This window comes from Microchirus variegatus, assembly GCF_963457635.1.
Source record: "Microchirus variegatus genome assembly, chromosome: 15".
NCBI classification, from domain to species: domain Eukaryota; kingdom Metazoa; phylum Chordata; class Actinopteri; order Pleuronectiformes; family Soleidae; genus Microchirus; species Microchirus variegatus.
Window position 1 is genome coordinate 15,831,096 of NC_139816.1, and position 22,076 is coordinate 15,853,171.

Consider the following 22,076-nt stretch of genomic DNA (forward strand, 5'->3'; position numbering starts at 1 on the left):
TGTAAAAGCTGCTTTAGTTTTTTACCTGTGCGTTGTGTCCATTGGTGTTGTGTGAGCAGATGGAGGGGGAATCAAACGGCTGTTGATATGCTAATGAGGCCCTGTGCCAGTGTTATTACAGAGCTGCTCCAGCCCTTTACTTCCACCATTAGAGGGAGACCTCAGAGCGCAAGACAGACAGACAGGCAGGCAGAACCCACAGCTTCAATAAAAGTAGTTTTTTTCTGAGCGGGGGAGCACAATTCACAGACTGAAAACAAGACTCCACTCAATACCCACCTCAACAACCCATGAAAATGCTCTGGAAATTAACTGATAACATTAAATATGAAGATTGCGAGGTAAGGGGCTTTTTTTTATGTTTTTTAATTTTTTTCCCTTTATTTCAATGTCAAATAATTTATAGTTAAGTTAACACATATAATTATTATTAGGAATATGATGTATTTTATTTTATTAATTGAATGCATTGATGCATGTTTTTTAAATTTAATTTTATAGTGAGTAAAGACAATCAATAATAATGATATGTATTATATATTTGATATATTATTTGAATTAGTCAATTTACACTAATATAATATTTTTTTTTTTTTACAATTTAAATTCATGTTCAGTATCTCCAAATATGAAATGACACCTGCACTCAGTACTTTCCCATGCATTTAATTAAAACAAATATTTTGCAGTAAATGTAAGCGCCAGCACGGTCTGCTTTATTTACTGCTTAAATGGCACGAACATTTACCTTTCACATTTAATATCCGTGCAATTTCAGGCAGGTTTTTTTTCCTCTTATGTACAGTGCATGTATACGTGTGTGTGTGTGTGTTGAGTGCATACACTGAGTGGCTGCTGCTGCTGCTGTTGTGGCCAAAGTTTTTTGCAGTAATATCAGGGACATGTTTGGGAGTGGAGAAGCCAGTCAGACGTGTTTTTCTTTTTCTTTTTTTTTTTTTAACCGCGTGCTGGGTGGATAGAGACGGCCAAAGAGCAGGAAAACAAAAGCTCGCCACCTCCGCGCTCGTGTTGTGGCTATTGCATGAATTTGCACGCAAATGTTCTCCCGATTGTGTGGACACACGAAAATAACATTTCGCCATCGCCGTCAGGTGACATTTCATCATTAATTTTTATTTTTTTTAATGCGCGATATAAACAGGAAAAGGAGCTGGAGCTGTTTACAGTGGTGCGTAAAACTTGTCTAGAGCGCTGGATCCTACATGATTTTATTTGTCTTCATGTTCCCGGGTCAAAGTTAAAAAAAAAAAAGTTAGCCCGCGTAACTGACTGTGGAGTCGAGGAGGAACCGGTGGATTAATTCGGCGCAGGCAGAGGAGAGGAGAGAAAAAGAGAGGGAGAGAGAGAACGAGAGAAGAGCCATGGAGGACAGCTCGCTGTCGGAGTCTGAGGTGGAAAACAAAGGGATGAACGGTAGAAATGAGCCGGCCGGAGTGTCCACAGCGCTGTCTGTTGGATTTTCACCCAGTTCAGAGGTGCACATTGTTCCCTTCCCTGCCTTCTCCTTCTTCCACTGTTTGTGGTCCACCTCCCTTCATTCCTGTCTTTATTTCACTTTTGCGCTTTGGCCCTGGGACCCTTTTTAAACCCCCCCTCCTTCCTTCTTCTCCACTCTCTGATTCGTCAGACGAGAGTGAATATCCCTCTTTTTGTCTCGCTCTCTCTCCACTCCCTCCCTCTCTCTCTCTCCCTCGCTCGCTCTCTCTCTCTCACCATCTCTGATTAGATATACTGATTCCTCCTTTCAATGGACGTCATTTAAGCTCAGACTCCTGCCTTGAGTTGCGTCCTCCGCCTCACACCCGCTTTCCGACTATTCTTTTTACCCTTTTATTAAGTATTTCTGTAATATTAATGGCCATGAATGCGCTTTATTAGCAGTCCAAGAGGGAGACGAAGAGAACGGCTCTCTTTTTTTTGGCTAATATGAGCTCAAGCGACGGGACGACAGCAGTGTGATAGAAGAAGACAGGAGTGCGAGGAGAAAAAAAGAGGCTTTTTCCGAGAGAAACTTTTCGACCCAAAATCCTCCAGCACCGCCGATCACCAGCATTTTTAGAGCCAGATGAAGGGCAGCGGGGATCTTAACGTTTCTTTCTGATGGATTATCATCCTGCTACTGTGGCACATATCTGATCACCGGGGCCGCTGTGATCTTGCAGGAAGAGAAGAGTGCTTTTTTTCGGGGGCTACATTTTTGTGTGTGCTTGGTTTTGCGGGTTATTCCCTTTTGCTCGCCCCCGTCCAAACACTCGGTGTTTTTGAACTGATTATTCTTTGCTTGAGTCGCACTGAAATCCTTTCAGATGTTAGTGCACAGTTTTTCCGCGATGGTAAGTTGCTGCATGGAGCCTCACACCGTGTCACTTCGGATGTTGTTTGCATATCAGATTTTTTTTTTCGTCCTCTTTTTTTTGTATAATATTTTTTTGTCTATCCCCACCAGCTGATTAATGTTTTTGCACAGCTTGCATGCGTAAAAGCCGCGGGACATGTGGGGAAAAAAATAAATAATGCAAAGCTCGATTTATTTATTTGAAGGCATTTCACCTCCGGAATTTTTATGTTTGATGTTTAATATAATTTTTTTTGCTATTTATTATCATATTGTTATTATTTTAAACGTTGTGATATAGATAATTATTTTTAAATCACTATGAGTCATTTTTGTGTTAATGGTCATTTCCACACTTGGTCTAATCCCTGTCATTCACTCGGGCCATATTTGATAACGCCCGCAGAGCATTCAGCAGTTAAAGCAGAGGAAGCAGAATAACGCACTAATGTGTTCTTTTTCACACTAAAATTCACCTCTCCTCTCTGTCCTCCCTCCTGCAGGATCGCCACGACGGCACCAGCAATGGGACAGCCAGGCTACCTCAGCTGGGCGGCGTGGGCCAGAGTCCCTACACGAGCGCCCCGCCGCTCTCCCACACACCGAACTCGGACTTCCAGCCCCCGTACTTCCCCCCGCCATACCAGCCCATCTACCCGCAGTCTCAGGACCCTTACTCGCACGTCAACGACCCGTACTCCCTCAACTCCCTGCACGCCCAGCCGCAGCCGCAGCACCCGAGCTGGCCGGGCCAGAGGCAGAGTCAGGAGAGCGGCCTGCTGCACCAGCACCGCAGCCTGCCGCACCAGCTGTGCCGGGAGTACCGCAGGGAAGTGCTGCTACCGTCCGGCCACGGCATCGACACGGGACTGTCGGACTCTATCCCTATCCATGGAATACCTCACTCTTTAGAAGACGTTCAGGTGAGACTGCGATTACCTGCACTTGTCTCTTTTCTTTCTTTGTTTTTATACAAAAATAAGTTATTAAAATACAAATGTTATGTTATTATAAACATTAGAAGCACTGCTTTTCTTATTCTTATAATTGATGGTGTTGATTTCGATTTGGCAATTATTATTATTTTGGACAAAGACTGCTTTTAATAACTGGTCTATACTAGTTGAATCAATAAAATCAGCGTTTTATTCATTAATTATTATTTTAAACTAAATTACTGTTATGGTCACTTTTAACCCAATGTGGGTTTTAATAATGTGAAAGTAGCATGAAAAAATATATATATTTCAAGTGTCAAAAGAAAACAGCACAATATAACATGGTTACGTTGGTTGAAAAATAAAAAGGCAGAATAAAAACAATTTTAAAATGGTAAACGTCGCCAGATTCAAATAAAAATAATTTAAATTAATTTATTAAAACACAAAAAAACATAACCTTGTATTTTAAACATTCTTGTCCTCATGTCGTCTTATTATTATTATTATTAATATTGTTATTTATCATACAATAAAACATTCAGCTTTTTGACAACACGCACAACAAGAACCGAGTTTTTGTTGGATTAATTGCGATTATGTCAAAAGATGCACGGCATACGACAAGTGTCAATAATCCTCATTCTTATTGAGAGTTTTCTCCCCCCAGTTTTTAATCAGAAACAAACACCAATAATCGTCTAATTAGTTCATAGGCCTTTAATAGGCTGCGCTGCCGTAATTACTAACCAATCTAGATTAGAAGTTTCCTTGTGAGTAGAGCCAATATGAGGGCAGAATTAGGTCAGGATTATGGGGCGACGCAGCGTCGTTATTTAAGTCTGAGTTTTGGGATCTGGTGTAACGCGCGCATCAGTGTAACCCACTGAAAACACTCGTGGACAATAATAACGAGAATGGGCCTCCAGAGCCTCCATGTTGTGCGAGGGTGTCAGGCTTTGTTCCTGCACAGCATCCTGAGGTGTATTTACTCGCACGCGGACCGAGTGCTGCTATTTTCTTTCTGCCTTTTGTGCTAAAATTGTCCATCCTATTAAATTTTTTTCTTTGTGTCACAGCCTGTTGAGGATCAAGGAATTCACATCCCCGACCAGACTGTAATTAAAAAAGGTAAGCACTTTCCTCTGAGATATATCAAGCATGTTACACTACAAAAGCTGGCGCGCGCGCACACACACACACAGAGACACACGCACACACCGTGCAGCACCGTTTCTGCTTGAGAAGACTCAATGCAATGCCGTAACGCCTGACTGATCCTAATATGCAGTAGCCTATTTTTCATTACATGGTTTCCAAGTGCATCAAACTGGCTGCACCTCTTTTTTTTCTCTCTCTCTCTCCCAAAGCCTCGCTGATGGAATTTACTGTCAGCGTTTCACAGCAGCGTGGAGATGAGTATAGAGCTGGTGGGGCTTTGTGGGCCCGTGGTGTTGATGGTCAAAGACGCAGAACTGTACACGAGCCTGGCTCTTAAAGTGCGAGGAGGCCAATATAGCTGCAATCACGCTGCATGGTCAAATTTAAAATGGAAGTTGGGTCACAGGCGTTATACTCTCTCACTCGTGCGCGCGTGCACGCGCGCGCGTGTGTGTGTGTAGTATGACTGTCATTTATAGAGAAGGGATCACTATTAAGCTTTGGAGGCAAACTCTGACTGCGGTTTTAATATCTCCAAATGTAATTTTCATATTCAGTACTCCGCTGAAGGTTGTTGGTTTATATTGCTTCAATATATCCACTTATCTTCTGTCAAAAAATTCAGCCTGATTTGTGCTGATATTGGTACAACAGAGGGGGGCGGGGGGGGCTGTTTCATGGTCAGGTTTAAATGCGTTTTGTCAGGTCAAATTAGAGCTGAACTACAGCGATTTTTATTTCCAATTTTTTTTTTTTGGTCTTTTACGCGTCTTTTTTTATCCTTTCTTTTTTTGGGGAGGTAGGGGGTCTGTCTTATGTGCGCATGAACATGATAATTGGCTTCTTATATTAGTAATCTCAAGAGTTCGTTTAACTCCTATTGTCTCTATTAGGCTCCCCTGAGCCATTAATGTCACAAGTGATCTATCCAAAGGCGCACAGTCCCCTTTGTTACTGCACACCAAAAAACGGTGCAAGGGCCCAGTAAATGCGGAGCCTCCCCTCCTCCCTTTCTCTATCCCGGTGTGAAATCACACACGGGCAATGGTGTTGTGGTGTTTTTTTTTTTTTAACTGGAAAACGGGAGAAACGTCAGAATGTGCAGACTTGATCAAATCTATCGGGTTTTCGTGGCGAAAAAAATGGTTATTAGAGGAGAGCGTGCAGATCCTGGTTTCTGCTGCTGATTTAAATACTGGTTGTTTTTATTTTATGAACACATACATTCAATACCACACTTATTATTATTGTTAATATTCTGAATTATTATTTGGAGTGATGGGTCACTCTTCTCTGCATGCCATTGTAGCTGAACGCGTACATGTGGTGTTAAACTCTAAATCCGGGGGCCTAAATCCTCCCTTCTCATTTAGTTAAGGCTCTGCATTGCATGAAACTCACTGAGCACGGTCTCTCTCTCCCTCTCTTTCTCTCTCTCTACCCCTCCCCTCCTCCCCCCCCACTCGCTCTCCCTTGCTTCTAGGTCCAGTGTCTTTATCCAAGAACAATAATGTTTCCTCCATCCCCGTAAATAAGGACGGACTTTTCGGAGGGGTGGTGAACCCCAACGAGGTGTTCTGCTCGGTACCGGGTCGCCTTTCCCTCCTCAGCTCCACATCAAAGTACAAGGTCACGGTGGCCGAGGTGCAGAGACGCCTCTCGCCGCCCGAGTGCCTCAACGCTTCACTGCTGGGCGGGGTGTTGAGGAGGTGAGTCTGACTGGAGGGCTGCAATCTCCCTCTCTCTCTTTACCTGTGCTGTGTGTTTGCTCTCTCTCTCTCTCTCAGTGAACATGCATCTCTCCCTCTCTTCTGTACCAAGAATAATTAAAATCGACCAACCATGACACCTAGCTCCTGCATTTAAAGCAGGAGGGGTCTGTTAAATTCCCTATTAACTTCTCTAGCACTGGATCTCTCCCCCCCTCTCTCTCGCTCTCTCTCTAAATTAATGTAGGCCTAGTCTGTTTCAACCCTCAGCTCTATAGGCCCAGTGAAGGCATTACACATGAAAACATTGGTCTCTGGTGAACTGTCTAGTGAAGTGCTGCAGACACGCAGCTCTGCCTATTAAGTAGGCTCTTATTTATTTATTCATTCATTCATTTCGTACAGTATTTGTCTGCTGCTGAAAACAAGGCTGCGACTCCTCGTTTTTTTTTAGTGTTAGTTTGCATCAGGGATGTGGAGGAGGATATAAAGCATGGCCACATTGAGTCCAATCGCTTTTAATTATAGAGCTGAGGCCACATGCATCCACTGGCATATGTTTGTGTGTGTGTGTGATATTACGAGGAATTACAATATTATTATGATTAAAAGTATAGGGAAACAACATGGCAGGGGAGCTTGTTGTTTGCGAAACCGCAACTTCCTCGACCATAAAACAATAATAAATTACAAATGTTTGCTTTGCAGCATCTTTGCATCATTATAAACAATCTCCTTGCTCAAATATCTGCCCACTCAGTGAAAGTCATCCACATGAGCACCACCACAATGAATCTCTGCTTTGTTTTATTGTCACAGGGCCAAGTCTAAGAATGGAGGAAGATCCTTAAGGGAGAAGCTGGATAAAATCGGCTTGAATCTACCTGCGGGCAGACGCAAGGCAGCCAACGTCACCTTGCTGACGTCACTAGTCGAGGGTAAGTCGGGGGTGTAGTAAATCACGTTCTCACTCTTATTGCTCCCGCGATACCAGGTGCTTGCAAACTGGGACTTTTTTCTCTCTCTCGCTCTGTGTCTTTCTCTCCCTCTCACTCGTTCTTTCTCTGTGTTTTAAATCAGCATATGCGCTCATCCGTGTAATGTGGACCGACTTTGCCTCGCAAGTAATAAACCATGAAGGGTGTGTGTGTGTGTGTGTGTGTGTGTGTGTGGAAAGAGAGAGGAGAGGAGAGGAGGGAGAATGGTGCTGGTTGATTCTCGTGGCTCTGCAGCGTTGGCCTTCGCTTTCAGGAGCGCGCACTTGCAGGTCCACGGCTGCATGGCCTAGTTTACACGCCGGATGAGTTTGTGTTGAAGTCCAGTTAATTATTGAGTGCTGCTTGTTTATTGGGCACCGCTGAGCTGTTTCACCTCACGGATGAGAAGTCGATTGATTTATTAACCCTGCATTGTTTCAAACATTAATACAGCCATGCGCTATGGCTGCGCAGGGCTGCTTTCTTTTTCTTTTCTTTTTTTTTTTTTGGCTTTTAAATGGCGACTTAATTCTTGCGTTAATAGCTTCCCAGGCTTCTGGTTTTCAGCGAAGATTTTTGTTGCATGCAAATGTGCCTCTGACCTATTGGGAGCTATATGTTTTGGGCCTATTAAAGAATAAATTAGTCCGCCATGGTGCGCTGAGAAGATGCCTTTTTACGCGTCTGGATAAATCCATTTTGCTTGCAGAGTTGAACCTGATTATTCAGTGCAGTGGTATTTGGTGTTTCCAAAGGTGAAAGCCTGCGATGGTTCATTGGTCCCTGTTAATCATTATTACAGACGAGGAGCGAATGCAATATTCATTGTGCTCCGTAGAAATTTGGTGGCTGTATTGTAATGAGCCTGAAGAAATGTATGATTCTGGGTAATAAGGGGGTGGTGGCAGGGAGGGAGGGGGGGGAAGAGAAATGGGGGGTGGGGGGGCGGGGGTGAAGTGAAGGCAGTCGGTCATTTAGTGAAGAGACACTGCGTTTTTTGAAGAGCTGTCATTGTTTATGGTCTCCACCATTTTATGGAAACGAGTTTACTGGACTTGAGCTTTGATGCTAATTGGCGCATGAGTTCTTCCGGAGCAGAGGCTTATGGACAGGAAGCCCCGCAGTCAAACTCAACTGCTTCAGGAAATTAAAACCAAAAGACATGGAGGAAAAAAAGGGAAAGAGAGTGAATAAAACCTGCATAGCTGAAGTATATGAAGGAAAAGTGAGATTTAGATACATCCCTTCAAAATTGCCTCTCCACCGTCTGTGCCTGTGATCTGCTGGACTTCCAATAATGTGCAGACATTGGTAATCAATGACATGGTGTTAAGCATGATGCCGTGTCTATATTTCATATCCACTTATTGTTTCTCCTCCATATTAAAGCGGTTCTCACGGCACAGAGGAGGCAGCTTGATGTGTATTGACAGCTCGCTGGGCTGTTTTTATTATCACAGGCTATTATTGTTCTCATCATCATTAATGTTGTTAGGGAGGCACAGGTGCCATAACCCCGCTGTCTCCACGCGTAAACAGAGTGGACGCTGTGTTCACATCGGATTAATCATGTGTTATAGTCCAGTCACAGAGTGTGAACTGCTCGGAATTTGATGGAACCGTATTTAATAAACAAACGTATCCAATCTCTTATATTTCTCCCCCCCCCTCCTCATCGCTGATTTTTCTTCTTATTATTTCTTTCTCAGGAGAAGCTGTGCATCTTGCCAGGGATTTTGGTTATGTATGCGAGACCGAGTTTCCAGCCAAGGCAGTAGCAGAATATGTAAACCGTCAGCATTCCGACCCAAACGAACAAGTCCAAAGAAAAAACATGCTATTGGCCACGAAGTAAGTGCTATTATCACATTTCACTCCTCTGTTACACCGAATGCATGCCGGCCTGTGCCACACACACACACACACACACACACACACACACACACACACACACACACACACACACACACACACACACACACACACACACACACACACACACACACACACACACACACAATTTAAAGTTTAGTATTTGTTATCATTTTATATTTTAATTTCACTATTATTATTATTATTATTATTATTATCATCAGTCCATTTTCTAATCTAATTCTAATAATAATAATAATTATTATAATAATATTGATCAATAATAAAAAAAATATTCATCTCTGTTGCTCACACACTTTATTTTACATCCAAATTGCACTTGACGTCTCTCTTAATTATGGATTCCATTAAGACGCACTTATTTTCATTTTTATTTAAATGATATGACGCGATCAATTAAAAAAAAAAAGAAGAAAAAAAAGGATGAAAATATAATAAGTGCACTTAAATATAGCGCTGTGACTGGGCCCTCTTTCTACTTCTTCTTCCCTCCCTCACGCGCTGCAGCCTCTCGTGTGTCCTGTGATTTCAGTGACACTGACAGATAGCTGGTTCTCATCCAGCGCTGCTACCACTGCTTATGTTTGACTGAGCGTTCACTGGATCCCTCGCTAGGCGCAGATAAGCACCAAAAAAAAAGAGAGGCCCGCATCATCAATATTAACATATCGACGATGGGCTGCAATAATCAAAACAGCTGTCAGCTGATCATTACGCGTTTAACACGTGCGTAAAATGGAGAGGAACCCGCTGCGATTTTATACAGCCTGTTCTGAGTAAATTGAACAAATTAATGTTTTATTTATATATATATATATAATTTGTTCCCCCACCCCCTCACATACAAAACTTCAGCTCACATATTCTCTATTTATATAAGTGTTATTGGATTGAGAGATTCATTTCGAAATTGTTGTTTTTAGTTTGTAATTTTTTTTATTTTTTTTTAAACATGGCTGTTGACTTTTCACTTCAGGTTTAACAGTGTGGCGCATCTGCAGCACTAACTGACTCTGAAATGTCAGTGTTTGCAGTGCGTCCACCTTGATTTATTCATTTTCAAAAATATGTTTATTTGTTTTTACGCGCAGGGATTTGTGCCACGTGACATTGTTGGGATGACTTGTAAACAACTTGTCACGTCTGCGCGCGTCACATTTTTTAGGGGTGGAGGGAGGGGTGTTTCCATGGATCAGATGTGTGATAATGTTGGTCACTAACGCTGCTGCTCCCTCTGTTTTTTAGGCAAGTGTGCAAAGAGTTCACGGACCTGCTGTCCCAGGACCGTTCGCCGCTGGGGAACTCACGGCCGCAGCCGATTCTTGAACCGGGAATCCAGAGCTGCTTGACCCACTTCAGTCTAATCTCGCACGGTTTTGGGACCCCGGCACTGTGCGCGGCCGTCACGGCCCTGCAGAACTATCTGACCGAGGCTATCAAAGCCATGGACAAAATGTACCTCAACAACAACCCAAACAGTCACTCAGATAACGGCACTAAAGGCGGAGACAAAGACGAGAAACACAGAAAGTGATGTTTCCATCCTTTAACTTCACTGTGGGGCCAAACTCACGAAGGGCCCTTCTTCTACACCGACCACACGCCTCGGCCCGGCCCCTGCCCATCCAATATAAATATTATAAATACCTTATAAATACTATTGATAAAGTTAATTGTGCCACTTCCTGATCTTGCGTGGTTTTACATGTTTTGTTTCTACACCCCCCACTTTGGATCCACGAGGAAATGACGCAAGTGTTTTCTTCTTCTTCATCTTCTTCTTCTCCTCCTTCTACTTCTTCCTCCTCCAACACCTGAACCACATGAAATGTTATTTAAAAAAAAGAAAAAAGAAAAGAAAAGAAAAAGAAAAAACAGGCTGCGGAGGATCAGCTCCTGCAGGGCGAGTAGAAGGTGTACTAGGCCCACTGCCTCAGCCACAGGACTTTTTATGTACTCCCCCTTTTTTTATGAGCTGCAGCGAATGGACTGAAATCCAGCGGACACCAACCCCGCCCCCCCCCCCCCAACCAACCACACACTCCCCCACCTCCCCTCTATATCTCCATTTTACGATTGTGACAAAATCGAAGCTAAAAGAGGATGAATTCTTATCAGTATTGTGAATAATAAACTTGAAAACAAAGAGAAATTCCACAGAGCTCCCTGTCATGACTTCAGTTGTAGACTCTCTCACTCACTGTCTCTCTCTCTCTCTCTCCAAGCGACCAACTTGAACTTTTTGAATTTCAACACGATTCGCGGTTATATAAGGGAATCGGTGTTCATGTATGTATATATTTATTTATGTGTAATTTAATGGGAATTGTAAATATGGTGCGTCTGTTTAAACTTCCTTTTTTTTATTTATCTGGTGCCTCCTGTTTTAGTGGGTTTGGATATTCGGTTAGTTCTTCATGTGATTTTATGTTTTTTTTTTTTTTTTAGAAAACAGAAGTTTGGGGTATTTTTTATTTCTCTGGGATATTTCAATTCAGCCCTCTTGTAGCATGTTGAGGCGACATTGAAGCAAGTGAACAAATTTAATAGAAATAAACTTCCATTTCTCTCTCTCTCTATCTATATATATATATCATTCTTATTTCAGTTTTTAATTTGAAACAGAGCATAAGTGACACCCTGAGGAGAACTGTTTTTTTCCCGTGTGTGTTTCTATTTTCGTTTTTATACAAGCTTTTATGTGTTGTGCCAATCAGAATACGTTTCACCCCTTGTTTTCTCTCCTTAAGCACCATAAAAGCAATAAATGGAATATTGTCTTTTTTTTTTTTTTTTTTTTTAAAGAAAAAAAAAATGTTGAAAGACGCTCAAAAAACATTTTATTTGGGGACCACCTGATTATCTTGTTATGTCCGATAATGTCCACAATTGGAGGCGGTTTTAGCTGTATTGTATAGACATGTGCTGGCAATAGTTCCCATGCCTGTCAATGTATTATAGTCCTTTGTTGCCCTGAAAAAAATAAATATTTGATACGCTTCATCTCGATTTTTATTCATATCTTTAAAAATGTTTATTCTCTGCTTGATAGAATGGGTGTTTTATTTATTTAGTTATTTATTTTATTTCTTTAAGTCATGGTATTTTTTTTGTATTCTTATTTTTTTTTTCACATCCTGAACCGCTACAGTAATTGAGCTTAAGTCTCCCTTGACAATTGCTCTCTCCAATAAGTGGCTGAACTCATTGTTTCCCTCAAGTATAATAAAAAAAAAATCTTACTTTAAACTCCCTAGTTCAGAGCACAGGATCTTGTGCAGGCCAAGTGGCGCACAACAATGGATATATTCGCGTTTGAAGTGTTGTGCTGCTGCAGCAGCAGCAGCAGCAGCAACCCTCCAGCTAAAACCCTCTGAGATGTATATGGGCCTGGTGTGCACTGTTTGGTTGTTGTGGTCTATATTTGGCTCCCCCCACCCTCGTTTATTCTGTGCTGGAGCCTTATTCAAAGACATGCATCAAATATTTGTTAGGCTATGTTGTTTCCCCCTCTTTCTCAGTGTAATCAATGAACAATCAGCGCGCAGTATGTATGCTGCATTTGTATAGATATTTTCTTTTATTATTATGATTTTTTTTTCTCCTTTGGTGTGTGGTGATACAATCATAACACTCTCATAACTAATCTCTCTCTTTTCTAAGTGCTATTTAATTTCGCTGTGTTTGGCTGAGTGGCTCTGCAAATGTGCACTGTCTCGCTGCGTGGATGTGATGCTGGCCCTTTTTCCTTTTCTGTTATTATTATTTTTGTGTGCAGAGAGAGCTGCTGAGAGCGAGAGAGAGAGAGAGTGAGGGAGGGAGAGGAGGCCGTTGCATAACATTTGAGTTGAGTTTGATTGTGTATTGATGGCGTGTGGCACCTATAGCTCCAAATCAATCTCGTCTGGAGCATGAATCAGTCCAGTGATGGATGCATCTAGGTGGTGTTTTCTTGCGTTTTTTCCCCCCATTTCACTGTCTGGTAACCATGCAGCTTAAAATATATGTAACACTGGGCGATAGATAGAGCGTGGGGTGATATATACTCCCCTCTTTCTCCTATTTTTTTTTTTATCTGCCTGATTCTCTGCTTTAATTCTGAGGCAGTTGTTTTGCAGCAGGGTGAATGAAACCTAACTGTACATGTCCTTGGCATAATTGCGATGCACGGTGCTGGAGCAGGTGAAGCGGAGCATTGTCTGTCAGGCCCTGTTTTTGTTGGCTCAGTCCTCAGATTGTGTGTGGGATCCTGTCCTCAGGCACAATAGCTCACTCATAAAGGGGAGAGAGAGAGACTATACCCGGCTGCTCCTGCTGTGGTGGATGTGAGGAGGGGGAAGAGGGAAAAATGGAATAAATAGTCACTTTAAGGGAAAGCAATCGTATTAAAAAAGCGTTCATTTGGTATTAACGAAAAAGGGAAGCCCATCACGTGTGTCATTAATGCTAATGTTGTTTAATAAATGTATCGGGGTTTGCTTGAATGAAAACAGTTTTTTTGGGGGGGTGAAACGAACGCATTAGAACGAGTGGTATCTGGAACAATGGAGTGCGCTATATTTGCGCGCATTATTAGTGTAAAGATGAGGAGGATCGCAGGGCCTGTCATTGTGTCTGTGTGTGTAATGGAATTGGGGCGTTAAAGCAACTGAGAATCTCATTGTCTTGCCGTTTTACGCACATTTTTTTTTTATCAGGTAGAGGCAGCAAAATCATTTTGAAAAAAAAATTGAAAAAAAGATTCAATCCATAACTGCTGCCTCCGAGCTAAAACCAATTACAGCTGCTTTTGCAATTAATATGTTATCAAATATTCTGCAGAATTAACGAAATAAGATGTATTCATTTTTATTTTAGGGTGTTAAACTTTATATTTTATTTAAAAGTCACTTTCTTTGTGGTCAATACTAGTGTAGACGGTTGGTGTGTGTGTGTGTGTTTATGTGTGTCTCCAAAGCTGCTGCATCAAATATTTAAATACATTTAAATAAATGGCGCGTGTTCTGTGAATTAATTTGCAGGACAAATCGGTGTTTGCGTGCTCATACTCCAAACACATTTATTCTTCCACGCGCCAGTCGCATTCTACTGAACATTATGTGTCGGCCGTGTAACGCAACTTTTCATCTACAACCAGCTGCACATCACTGCTGCGCTCATCAGTCCTCCACAAATGTGAGCCCCCATCCACTTTTACGCGCCATAAGCAGCCGTGTTTTGTGGTCAGAAAGTATTTCGTTGATGCTGCTGAGATCACTGCTCGGTGAAAGGAGTGTCTGCGTGGCCTAATTACCCTGTAGCACCATCACTACAACAGTCTGCACTGTAACTGCTTGGAGGCATTGCTTTGGAGATGCCTGCATGGGAGGATATAGGGCAACAAGGCCCAGATTTTTTTTTTCCTCACTGCGCTGCCACAAATGTTATATTGGTATGACTGGAATTTGATTTAAACCCAGCTGTCCCTCTCTGACATTTAAACACTGAGATCTGAGGCTGGTGGAGATTGGAGTGATTGTTTAAACGTGCTGTAACTGACCAGCACTTTGGGGGGAAAAAAAGAAAAAGAAAGTCTCGGCCTTTGCAAAGAATTGGCGTCCACACAAGAAGGCTGGAAAGTTTTCCCTCATTAATGTTCGAGCGATGTTTTGATAGAGGATTTTAAAGGACTAAACATGTTGATCTGTTCTAGAAATACCATGAGAGGAGAAAAAAAAGAGCCTCTTAAATGATGAGAAACAGATGAGGGACAGTTTTTTTCCCCTGCAAAGTGATTGCTGTCAATTTGAGCTACTTCCCCTTTTATTGTTAAACTCATTTTAAACTGTTAATAATAAGCGACTTGGGCGAATGACATTTGATACGGCCATTGGCTCAATCACATTATGCGACTTTAAAGTTCGCAATGAAGCGCAAAATGGCTAATTGTCCTCAACTCTGACATCAGCCGTCATTCGGGTCTTTGGCCCCTCTTTGCCTGGCGCTGACCCCCTCTGTGGGCCCCCTGCCCACTCTATACGAGCCAGGGTCTCAGAAGCCAAGAGAGGTCAATGACTCCACCAAATCGCCCTTGATTACTCGAGACATTAGCTAATCGATTAGAACACATTAAGTCACTCTGAATAAACAAAAGGTCTCCATGATACAGCTCAATAATTCCACCGAAATATGGTTCATTCACAAAAAGAGACGTGCACTCACAACTATATATATATATATTATATATATTCATGTACAAAATAAGTGGATTAAAATGTGTTAATATTGCTCCAGTCGGTTAGTGCAGTTTATATTCTAGTTTCAGCCATTCCCTGTCCTCTCTCCCTCTTTCTCTGTGTCTCACCCTGCATCCTCTGCAGTCAGCCAGGGGGGGGAGTGTCGCCCCGGGCCAAACATATGCTTCTTTCCATTGCACTAATCCAAATGCAGCGTGGAGGAATAATTGCTCGAGTGGCCGTGGCTTCGCAGGGGCTTTGTCCCTCACTGGCTCCCTTCAGCCAGGCACACGCCATTTCAATCAACCCTCTCCCTCTGTGTGTCTCTTTCTCCCTCACTGTATCAAACCCCGGACCTTTTATCAAACCAGACCCCCACGGTCCATACGCACAAGGCCACATCCCTGAAAATGCGTTTTGTTGTTGTTGTTGTTGTTGTCAGGTCATCATAATGTGGGACACAGTCTTCCAAAAAAGATGACTTCTCCATTTTTTGGGGTGACTTTTCTGTGCCTCAGACTATTTTAGACACTCAAACACCAACTATTATCCACTCAAGAAAGGGTAAAAAATCAGCTTGGTCATCCGAGCAGAAAGCTGACATAGCAAAAATATGAATTCTGCACAGAAATGGCTGCAATGTTTTTTTTTTCTTAAACAACAAAACCAAAGAGACAAAAAAGCTCCTTAAACGTCAAATAAGTTTTAAGAAGGAAACACACTAAGGACAAATAAAGTAAACAACAAGAAATGCTAATATGAATATATCACATCTATTGGGCCTCCCACTACTACTTACAATAATATTTATTTCAATACTACAATATAACACTGTTGGAAACGTTGTATTTTGTTGTAGACAGAATATATGAATATATATACTAAATCATAATGTTATAAAGAGAAATGTGGTTAAACGGTTTGTGCAGTGTGACCTACATTCAGTTCAAGAAGGTGATTCCAAAAGGGAAAAAATATAAATTTTCTTATAATGAATTTATAAACATGCGCATTTTCTCTCTCTCTCCCTCCCTCTCTCTCACACACACACACGAGCGCGCGCACACACACCATGTCCACCTTTGCCTTATTTTCTGTGAATCAACAATGAAAAATCACTCTGGTAAAATGGGAGAATTTGCTAGGAAATCACACATATTTTTCCACGGATGAGGAATGGAGTAAGACAGAGAGGGAGGTGGGGGTCGTGGGATAGCAGCGGAGAGCCGTGGATGTCTGACTGAATTAATAGACATGATAATTTCACACTATTTCATAGTGAGCTATCTGTTCCATCACAGGAAAATAAAAGGGTCACTGCGCAGCTGTGGTAAACCCCAAGCGTTATTATGAAGTTTGATGATAGACCTCCCCACTCCTTTCTTTTCCCCCCCTCTCTCTCTTTTTTTCCTCTCTGGTACTTTGCTTCAGGCCAGCAATAGCTCGAGGCCACGCCGGTGCCTCCCCATGATAAAGGACTTATACTCTGTGCGCAAAGAAAGCCGCAGCAGCTTCTCTCTCTCTCTCCTGAACCTAATCAACTCCCCGGCTTGGCCCTTTAGCGACTGGTGCACCCCCCCCCCCCTTCCCCTCCATCCCTCTCTTTTCCCTTCTTTCTCTTTTTCTGTCAGTTGAGTATTTATTATAAAGTCAAATAAAAACATGATCAATAATAATAATAATACTTACAATACAAAACAGAGGTAAATAAAATTGTACTTTGCGAAAAATGTCATATTACACCACTCGGATGGCAAAATCAAAAGGAGGGAAATAATAATAATAAGTCTATAATAATAGTTAATCATGAAACTCATACAACACACACACACAAAATCTCAGAAAAATAACTACAAATTCATGCTGCGAGTTTGTCTGAATCTGAATAAGGAATATTTTCTTGTTTCTCCCCAAACTGTATTTCTGTTTTAAATTTCACAAATATACATCATCACTTAAATTTATAAAGAGATGGGACACACACACACACACACACACAATATTGACCTTTTACCCCTGAAGCATTTAATGGACCTAAAAATCTAATGCCAGGTGATGGAGCCCATTCTGTCCATTTGGGTTTTGCTGGTGCCTTCAGGTCAGCCAGCGTTAACAAAAAAAAACATCAACAACAAAAAAAAACACTTATTCACCAACTACAATTTATTTATTTGAAGATCTAAAAGGAGAGGAGACTGAAGTTTGATGCTTAAGTCTCACGACTGCCGTTCCGGGCTGGGTTTGTGTATTTGTTGCTGATTTTTTTTTTTTTTGAATGAAAAATTAAAAAGAGTGAATCTAAATATATAAGACTATAAGAAATTCAGAGATTGCTGGAAATACTTAGAGGATATATACACATCATCAAGAATCTAAAAAAACAAAAAAACAATTGTAATGTTATTGACCGGCATTTGTGCTTCAGCAGCACAGTGAGCGACAGTGAGAGATGGTGACATGTGACCAAAGGTCATGAGCCAGTTTCAGGCCAACACTCATGAGATCACATGTATGGAAGTATATGGCTCTACCAGGAGGCTTTTCTTCAGCTCTCATGATCAAACAATGCAGGTATGACGAACAAAACCGAATCCTGTGACACCGACTGTTCGCCATGTCAAGGGGTTGGGGGTGGAGGGGGCGGTTGTTTAGGGTTGAACCGTCAACAGAATTTGAAAGCACGGCCTAACTTTGCATTTCTAACTGCATTTCTCCAGTGTGTACTCACAACCTTTCTACATAACTCACTGTTATGCTAAAGAATTACAAGGTTTCATTGTTTAGCCAAGAATTTTACAGATAACAGAGTGGAAAACCCTGCAGAACGACATTTATTGTCAGAAGAAAAGGTCTGCGCTGAAACCAAAACTAATGGAACTCTATGGTATAGTTAAACAGCACCTTAAGGCACGCTGGCCCTGTTTTACAGGAAACTTTCTATTAAGTCATAATAAATCGGCTTTTTGTAAAAGAAAAAAAAAGACAAAAAACACCCAAACATTCAATTGTAACATATAGTATTTGTAATTATTTCTTTTGCTGTTTGGTATGAAGACAGTAATTCCCTTTTGTCAAACTATTTCTTCCATTTTAGAACAACATACTGTATATTTGATTGTATTTTTGTTGCGGGCAATAAAGACGAGGTGAATCTAGATTTGCCTGAGGTTAGAGTTTGCAAATGTGGTCACGGCTACTTTATTGCCAAGGTGAAATGAATAACAACCACAACACTTCGAGTGATATGAATAGATTCCAACATATCTATTAAAGAAAAAGAGCTTTGCTCCATTTTTTATGTTCATAGATATTTTTTTTATTAAACCTGTTATTTTCTCTTATGTACACGACAAAACTCTACTCGCGTCAAAACTTTAATTGTTCATGACAGGTCAGAAGTACCAAACCGTTTGTGCTGTCGTTTTTAGTCGATTCTGTAGCCAGCTGATAGTTACATATTCACTTTATGATAAACAGCCACATTATTAGCTTAAAGGAGAGACCTGTGTGGTTGAGAGAGTTTAGAGAGCTTGGTCTGGCCTCTCAGAGCCTGTGAAGAAATGGTTTTGATCTTACCACAGGCTAAACATTGCCAACAGGACTTGACGTTGCAGAACAATTTCCCAATTACCTTTTGACATGCATATTGACACAAATGCGCAAAACTGTAATTTTCTCTCTGAATCTGTTAGCTTGAGGGGCTCACTTTCATGCCAGTGGATTGTCAGATGTGCTGCTCTCTCTCTCCTCTCCCTCACTCAGCATCTGTCTCTTTCTCTCTCTCTCTCTCTTTCCAGTATGCTTCTATGCGAGTGTCCAGAAAAAGGATTCCCTCCTGACAGCTGGAAAATGAAAAAGACAATTTTTCGACTTTCATCGGGCTACATTTTCTGCCATTTTAGCTGTAATTTGTGCGTTTACTTTGCATGAGTGATCCTATGTCTGGCGCGCGGTTTACGGAAGCTTCGTGGATGTAAACGTGAGGCGATGGTTCAGTGTTAAAATCCCCTGAAAAAACCCCCCCCACACAATGAACTTCACACAGCTCACAAACACATTGCCCCCTCATTGTCATTCCAAGGTTCGGGCCAAACTCAACATGCCAGTTGACACTGAAATGCCATAATCAGTGGGATGTTTGCTTGTGTTTGAGATGTCAGCAGAGAGGGGAGAGGAAGATGGAGGACGATGGCCATGTCATGATGAACTTGTCATCAAGTTTTGGCCTGATTGGCATATGCTCTGCCAGATTACAGGAGTTGGCGATGATGGAGGGTTACCCTGTGACTCCCAGCCGCTTGCTATTAGGAAACCCTGAAAACTGGGTCATACTTTGGCTTGACTCTGCCCTAAAGGCCCTCTGGTGTAGTCTGGGTACCAGTGGATGTGTTACTGGAAGAGGAGGATCAAACCTTGGGCTACGGATGCAGGCAAAAGCCAGTTAGTCCGTATCTCTGCCCTCCTGCAACACCCTCAATTTTTGCATTTGTAACCTTCTTTTTTGGAATTTAATGACTATATGGTGTTATTTGGTGTCTCACCCACTGCCCACAGGTAGTTATTGATTGTGTTTGTTTCTTACATCGCAAATGATTCATAAAGTATATGTACATTTAATTTAAATTGGCAATAACTGCCATCATGACAATATGTAGAATACATTTTAAATGATAAACACATGGATGATATATAAAACACAGTTATAATCAAGAGATACTGTATTAATAATACTATATTATTAATAATATAAGTGTCTTCAATTGTTGGAAATATAGGATGACACCTCCAGTCCTGTGGGTTATGAGGATGAGAAAAGGCTTATTTTGGTTGAGGGAAGCAATATTAATGATTGTGGAGACAATGTAGTTTGATGATTATGTCGTTTGTGCTTTAAACAATTGGAACAAAAGTTTTATAAAAATCTGTCGTTTCATTTACTTTCATTCGTGCAGAATTTTTTTTTGCAACATCTTATGCGACTTAAAGAAAAAAAATAATTATTTTCCTGACCCCTAGAACTTAAGTCGCAAAGCAGATGCAAATGAGAAAATGTAAATGCGGCCTATAGTGAATTCAGTACGAGCATCCTCTTTATCTCCTCCTGTGGCCATGGTGGCGCACGCTTTCAAAGTGTGTGCCCCAAATGAGCTCCGTCTTCTCTCAGTAGTCACCTAAATTAAAGCAGCCACAACTAAGGGCTGAACGCCAAAGCTTTGCAGTGGCAGCACCATGTTTAACACAAGTTCCATTAAAAAGAGCCCATTACTACTACTGAAGGAAACGATGCCCGGGGCCTCTCTAAAGTGTTGCGAAAACCTCATTGATAATTAAATGTTGGTTACCCCCGGTATGCATCGCTCCCGCACTTTGCTTACCAATCAAACCTGGGCCCACCACTGCTGCCATTTGCTCTCTCCTCTCAGTGTTTATCAAGGAATCATACAGCCCTCTAATAGGTGCCAATTAGAAGCAGTGGGGGCTCTGAGGTTAATTATTCCTAACACATTATTTGATTGAGCGTATTTAGAGCCGTACAGTGCAGGGGGAAAACGGTGACAAGGGTAGCAGTAGATAACACCTTCGCCTCTTTGTTGCCGTAATGAGCAGACAGTGACAGACACGTGCGTTGCTCAAATGACCTCACGCACATTCACACGCACAGTCTTCTTATTGTACAGTCTTATCCGGTGCTTTAGTTAACGCTCCATCCCTCGCGTGAGACGACACAACAAATGCAGGAGCAGGTCTCATGCGGCACTTCACCTCTTTTTCCAGACCGTCAATTGATTTTATTGGGAACATCACATCAACACATTCAAAGCGTGCAGGGTTTATTCTCTCGCTCACATCAGCTTGTGCCGATCTCTCTTTGCAGCGTGAGAGCGTGATGAAGGAGGCAACTTTTTAATAATTTGTGTTGTTGAATAATCTCGCTCTCACACAAAACAAATGTGCTGGATATCATCGTGGAGGCAAACAAACAAAAACAGCAACCAGTGAAAAATCATTACGCCCCGTTTGCAGCTTTCTTTTTTTTTTTCCATTTCCAAGTGAGTGTATCGCCATCAATAATACAATAATATATGAAAAGGGTAGAAACAAATGAGGATTCAAGCAGCGCTCATTGAACAGTAACTGGCAGAGGAGAGAAAAAGCAAGACAAAATAATAATAATAATAATAATAATAATGATAATAATACACACTATCGAGGTATATCTGATTTATGTTGGGCAAATAGATAACAATCATTATGCCCAAATAGTGCCTCTCCACTGTCACACTGCAGAAGCAAAGGCATAAAAGTAAGATGAGAATGAAGCTTTTGACAGGTTGCTAATGGATCGCTGTAGGCCCATCTGTTTCACTGCAAATAGAGAAATGGAGGGGTTTTGATTTGGGTGTTGAAACTGTTACCACTGTCACTGTAAACAATAATTGTCAAACATATTTACCCCGCAATCGCTTTAGCAGATGTTCTGCTTTTTGTTTCAAGCGGCTTTTTTGTGCGTTGTATCTCCCGTCTGCAGACACACCACATGTCCCACCACCACCACTGTTGCACCCCCAACTAGAATATTGAGCAGGTATTTGCAAAAGGTGCTCCGGGGCATGGAGTGTGAGGGATTGGGTCGGGTGGGGAGAGAGAGGAGGAGAAGTGAGAGGGGAGGGTGGTGGGAGAGAGAAGGAGAGAGGAAGAGATTATCTGGGCCCTTCATCAGTGGTTCAGCCCACACCCTCCTCCTCCTCCTCCTCCTCCTGCTCCTGCCCATCGTGGAGCCCTGAGGGCCTGGGGAGGCGGCCCCGTGCCTCGCAGCCAAGCAACCT

The 22,076-nt window shown here is 41.9% G+C and overlaps 1 protein-coding gene across 3 annotated transcripts; it reads left to right on the plus strand.

Annotated features, from left to right (window-relative positions):
• Positions 1–290: 290 nt before the first annotated feature.
• On the plus strand, positions 291–10,568 carry tfap2a (transcription factor AP-2 alpha; the record flags this gene model as incomplete). 3 transcript variants are annotated; one of them, XM_083902023.1, is made up of 8 exons in its annotated part: positions 291–341; positions 2,328–2,354; positions 2,860–3,279; positions 4,374–4,425; positions 5,939–6,164; positions 6,984–7,102; positions 8,851–8,992; positions 10,280–10,568. In XM_083902023.1, 8 exons carry the CDS (start codon positions 291–293, stop codon positions 10,566–10,568), a joined length of 1,326 nt encoding a protein of 441 aa, XP_083758149.1. The 3 variants fall into 3 exon arrangements, with proteins under 3 accessions (XP_083758149.1, XP_083758150.1, XP_083758148.1); XM_083902024.1 differs by lacking the exon at positions 2,328–2,354; XM_083902022.1 differs by lacking the exons at positions 291–341; positions 2,328–2,354 and adding an exon at positions 1,383–1,496.
• Between the last annotated feature and the right edge of the window lie 11,508 nt (positions 10,569–22,076).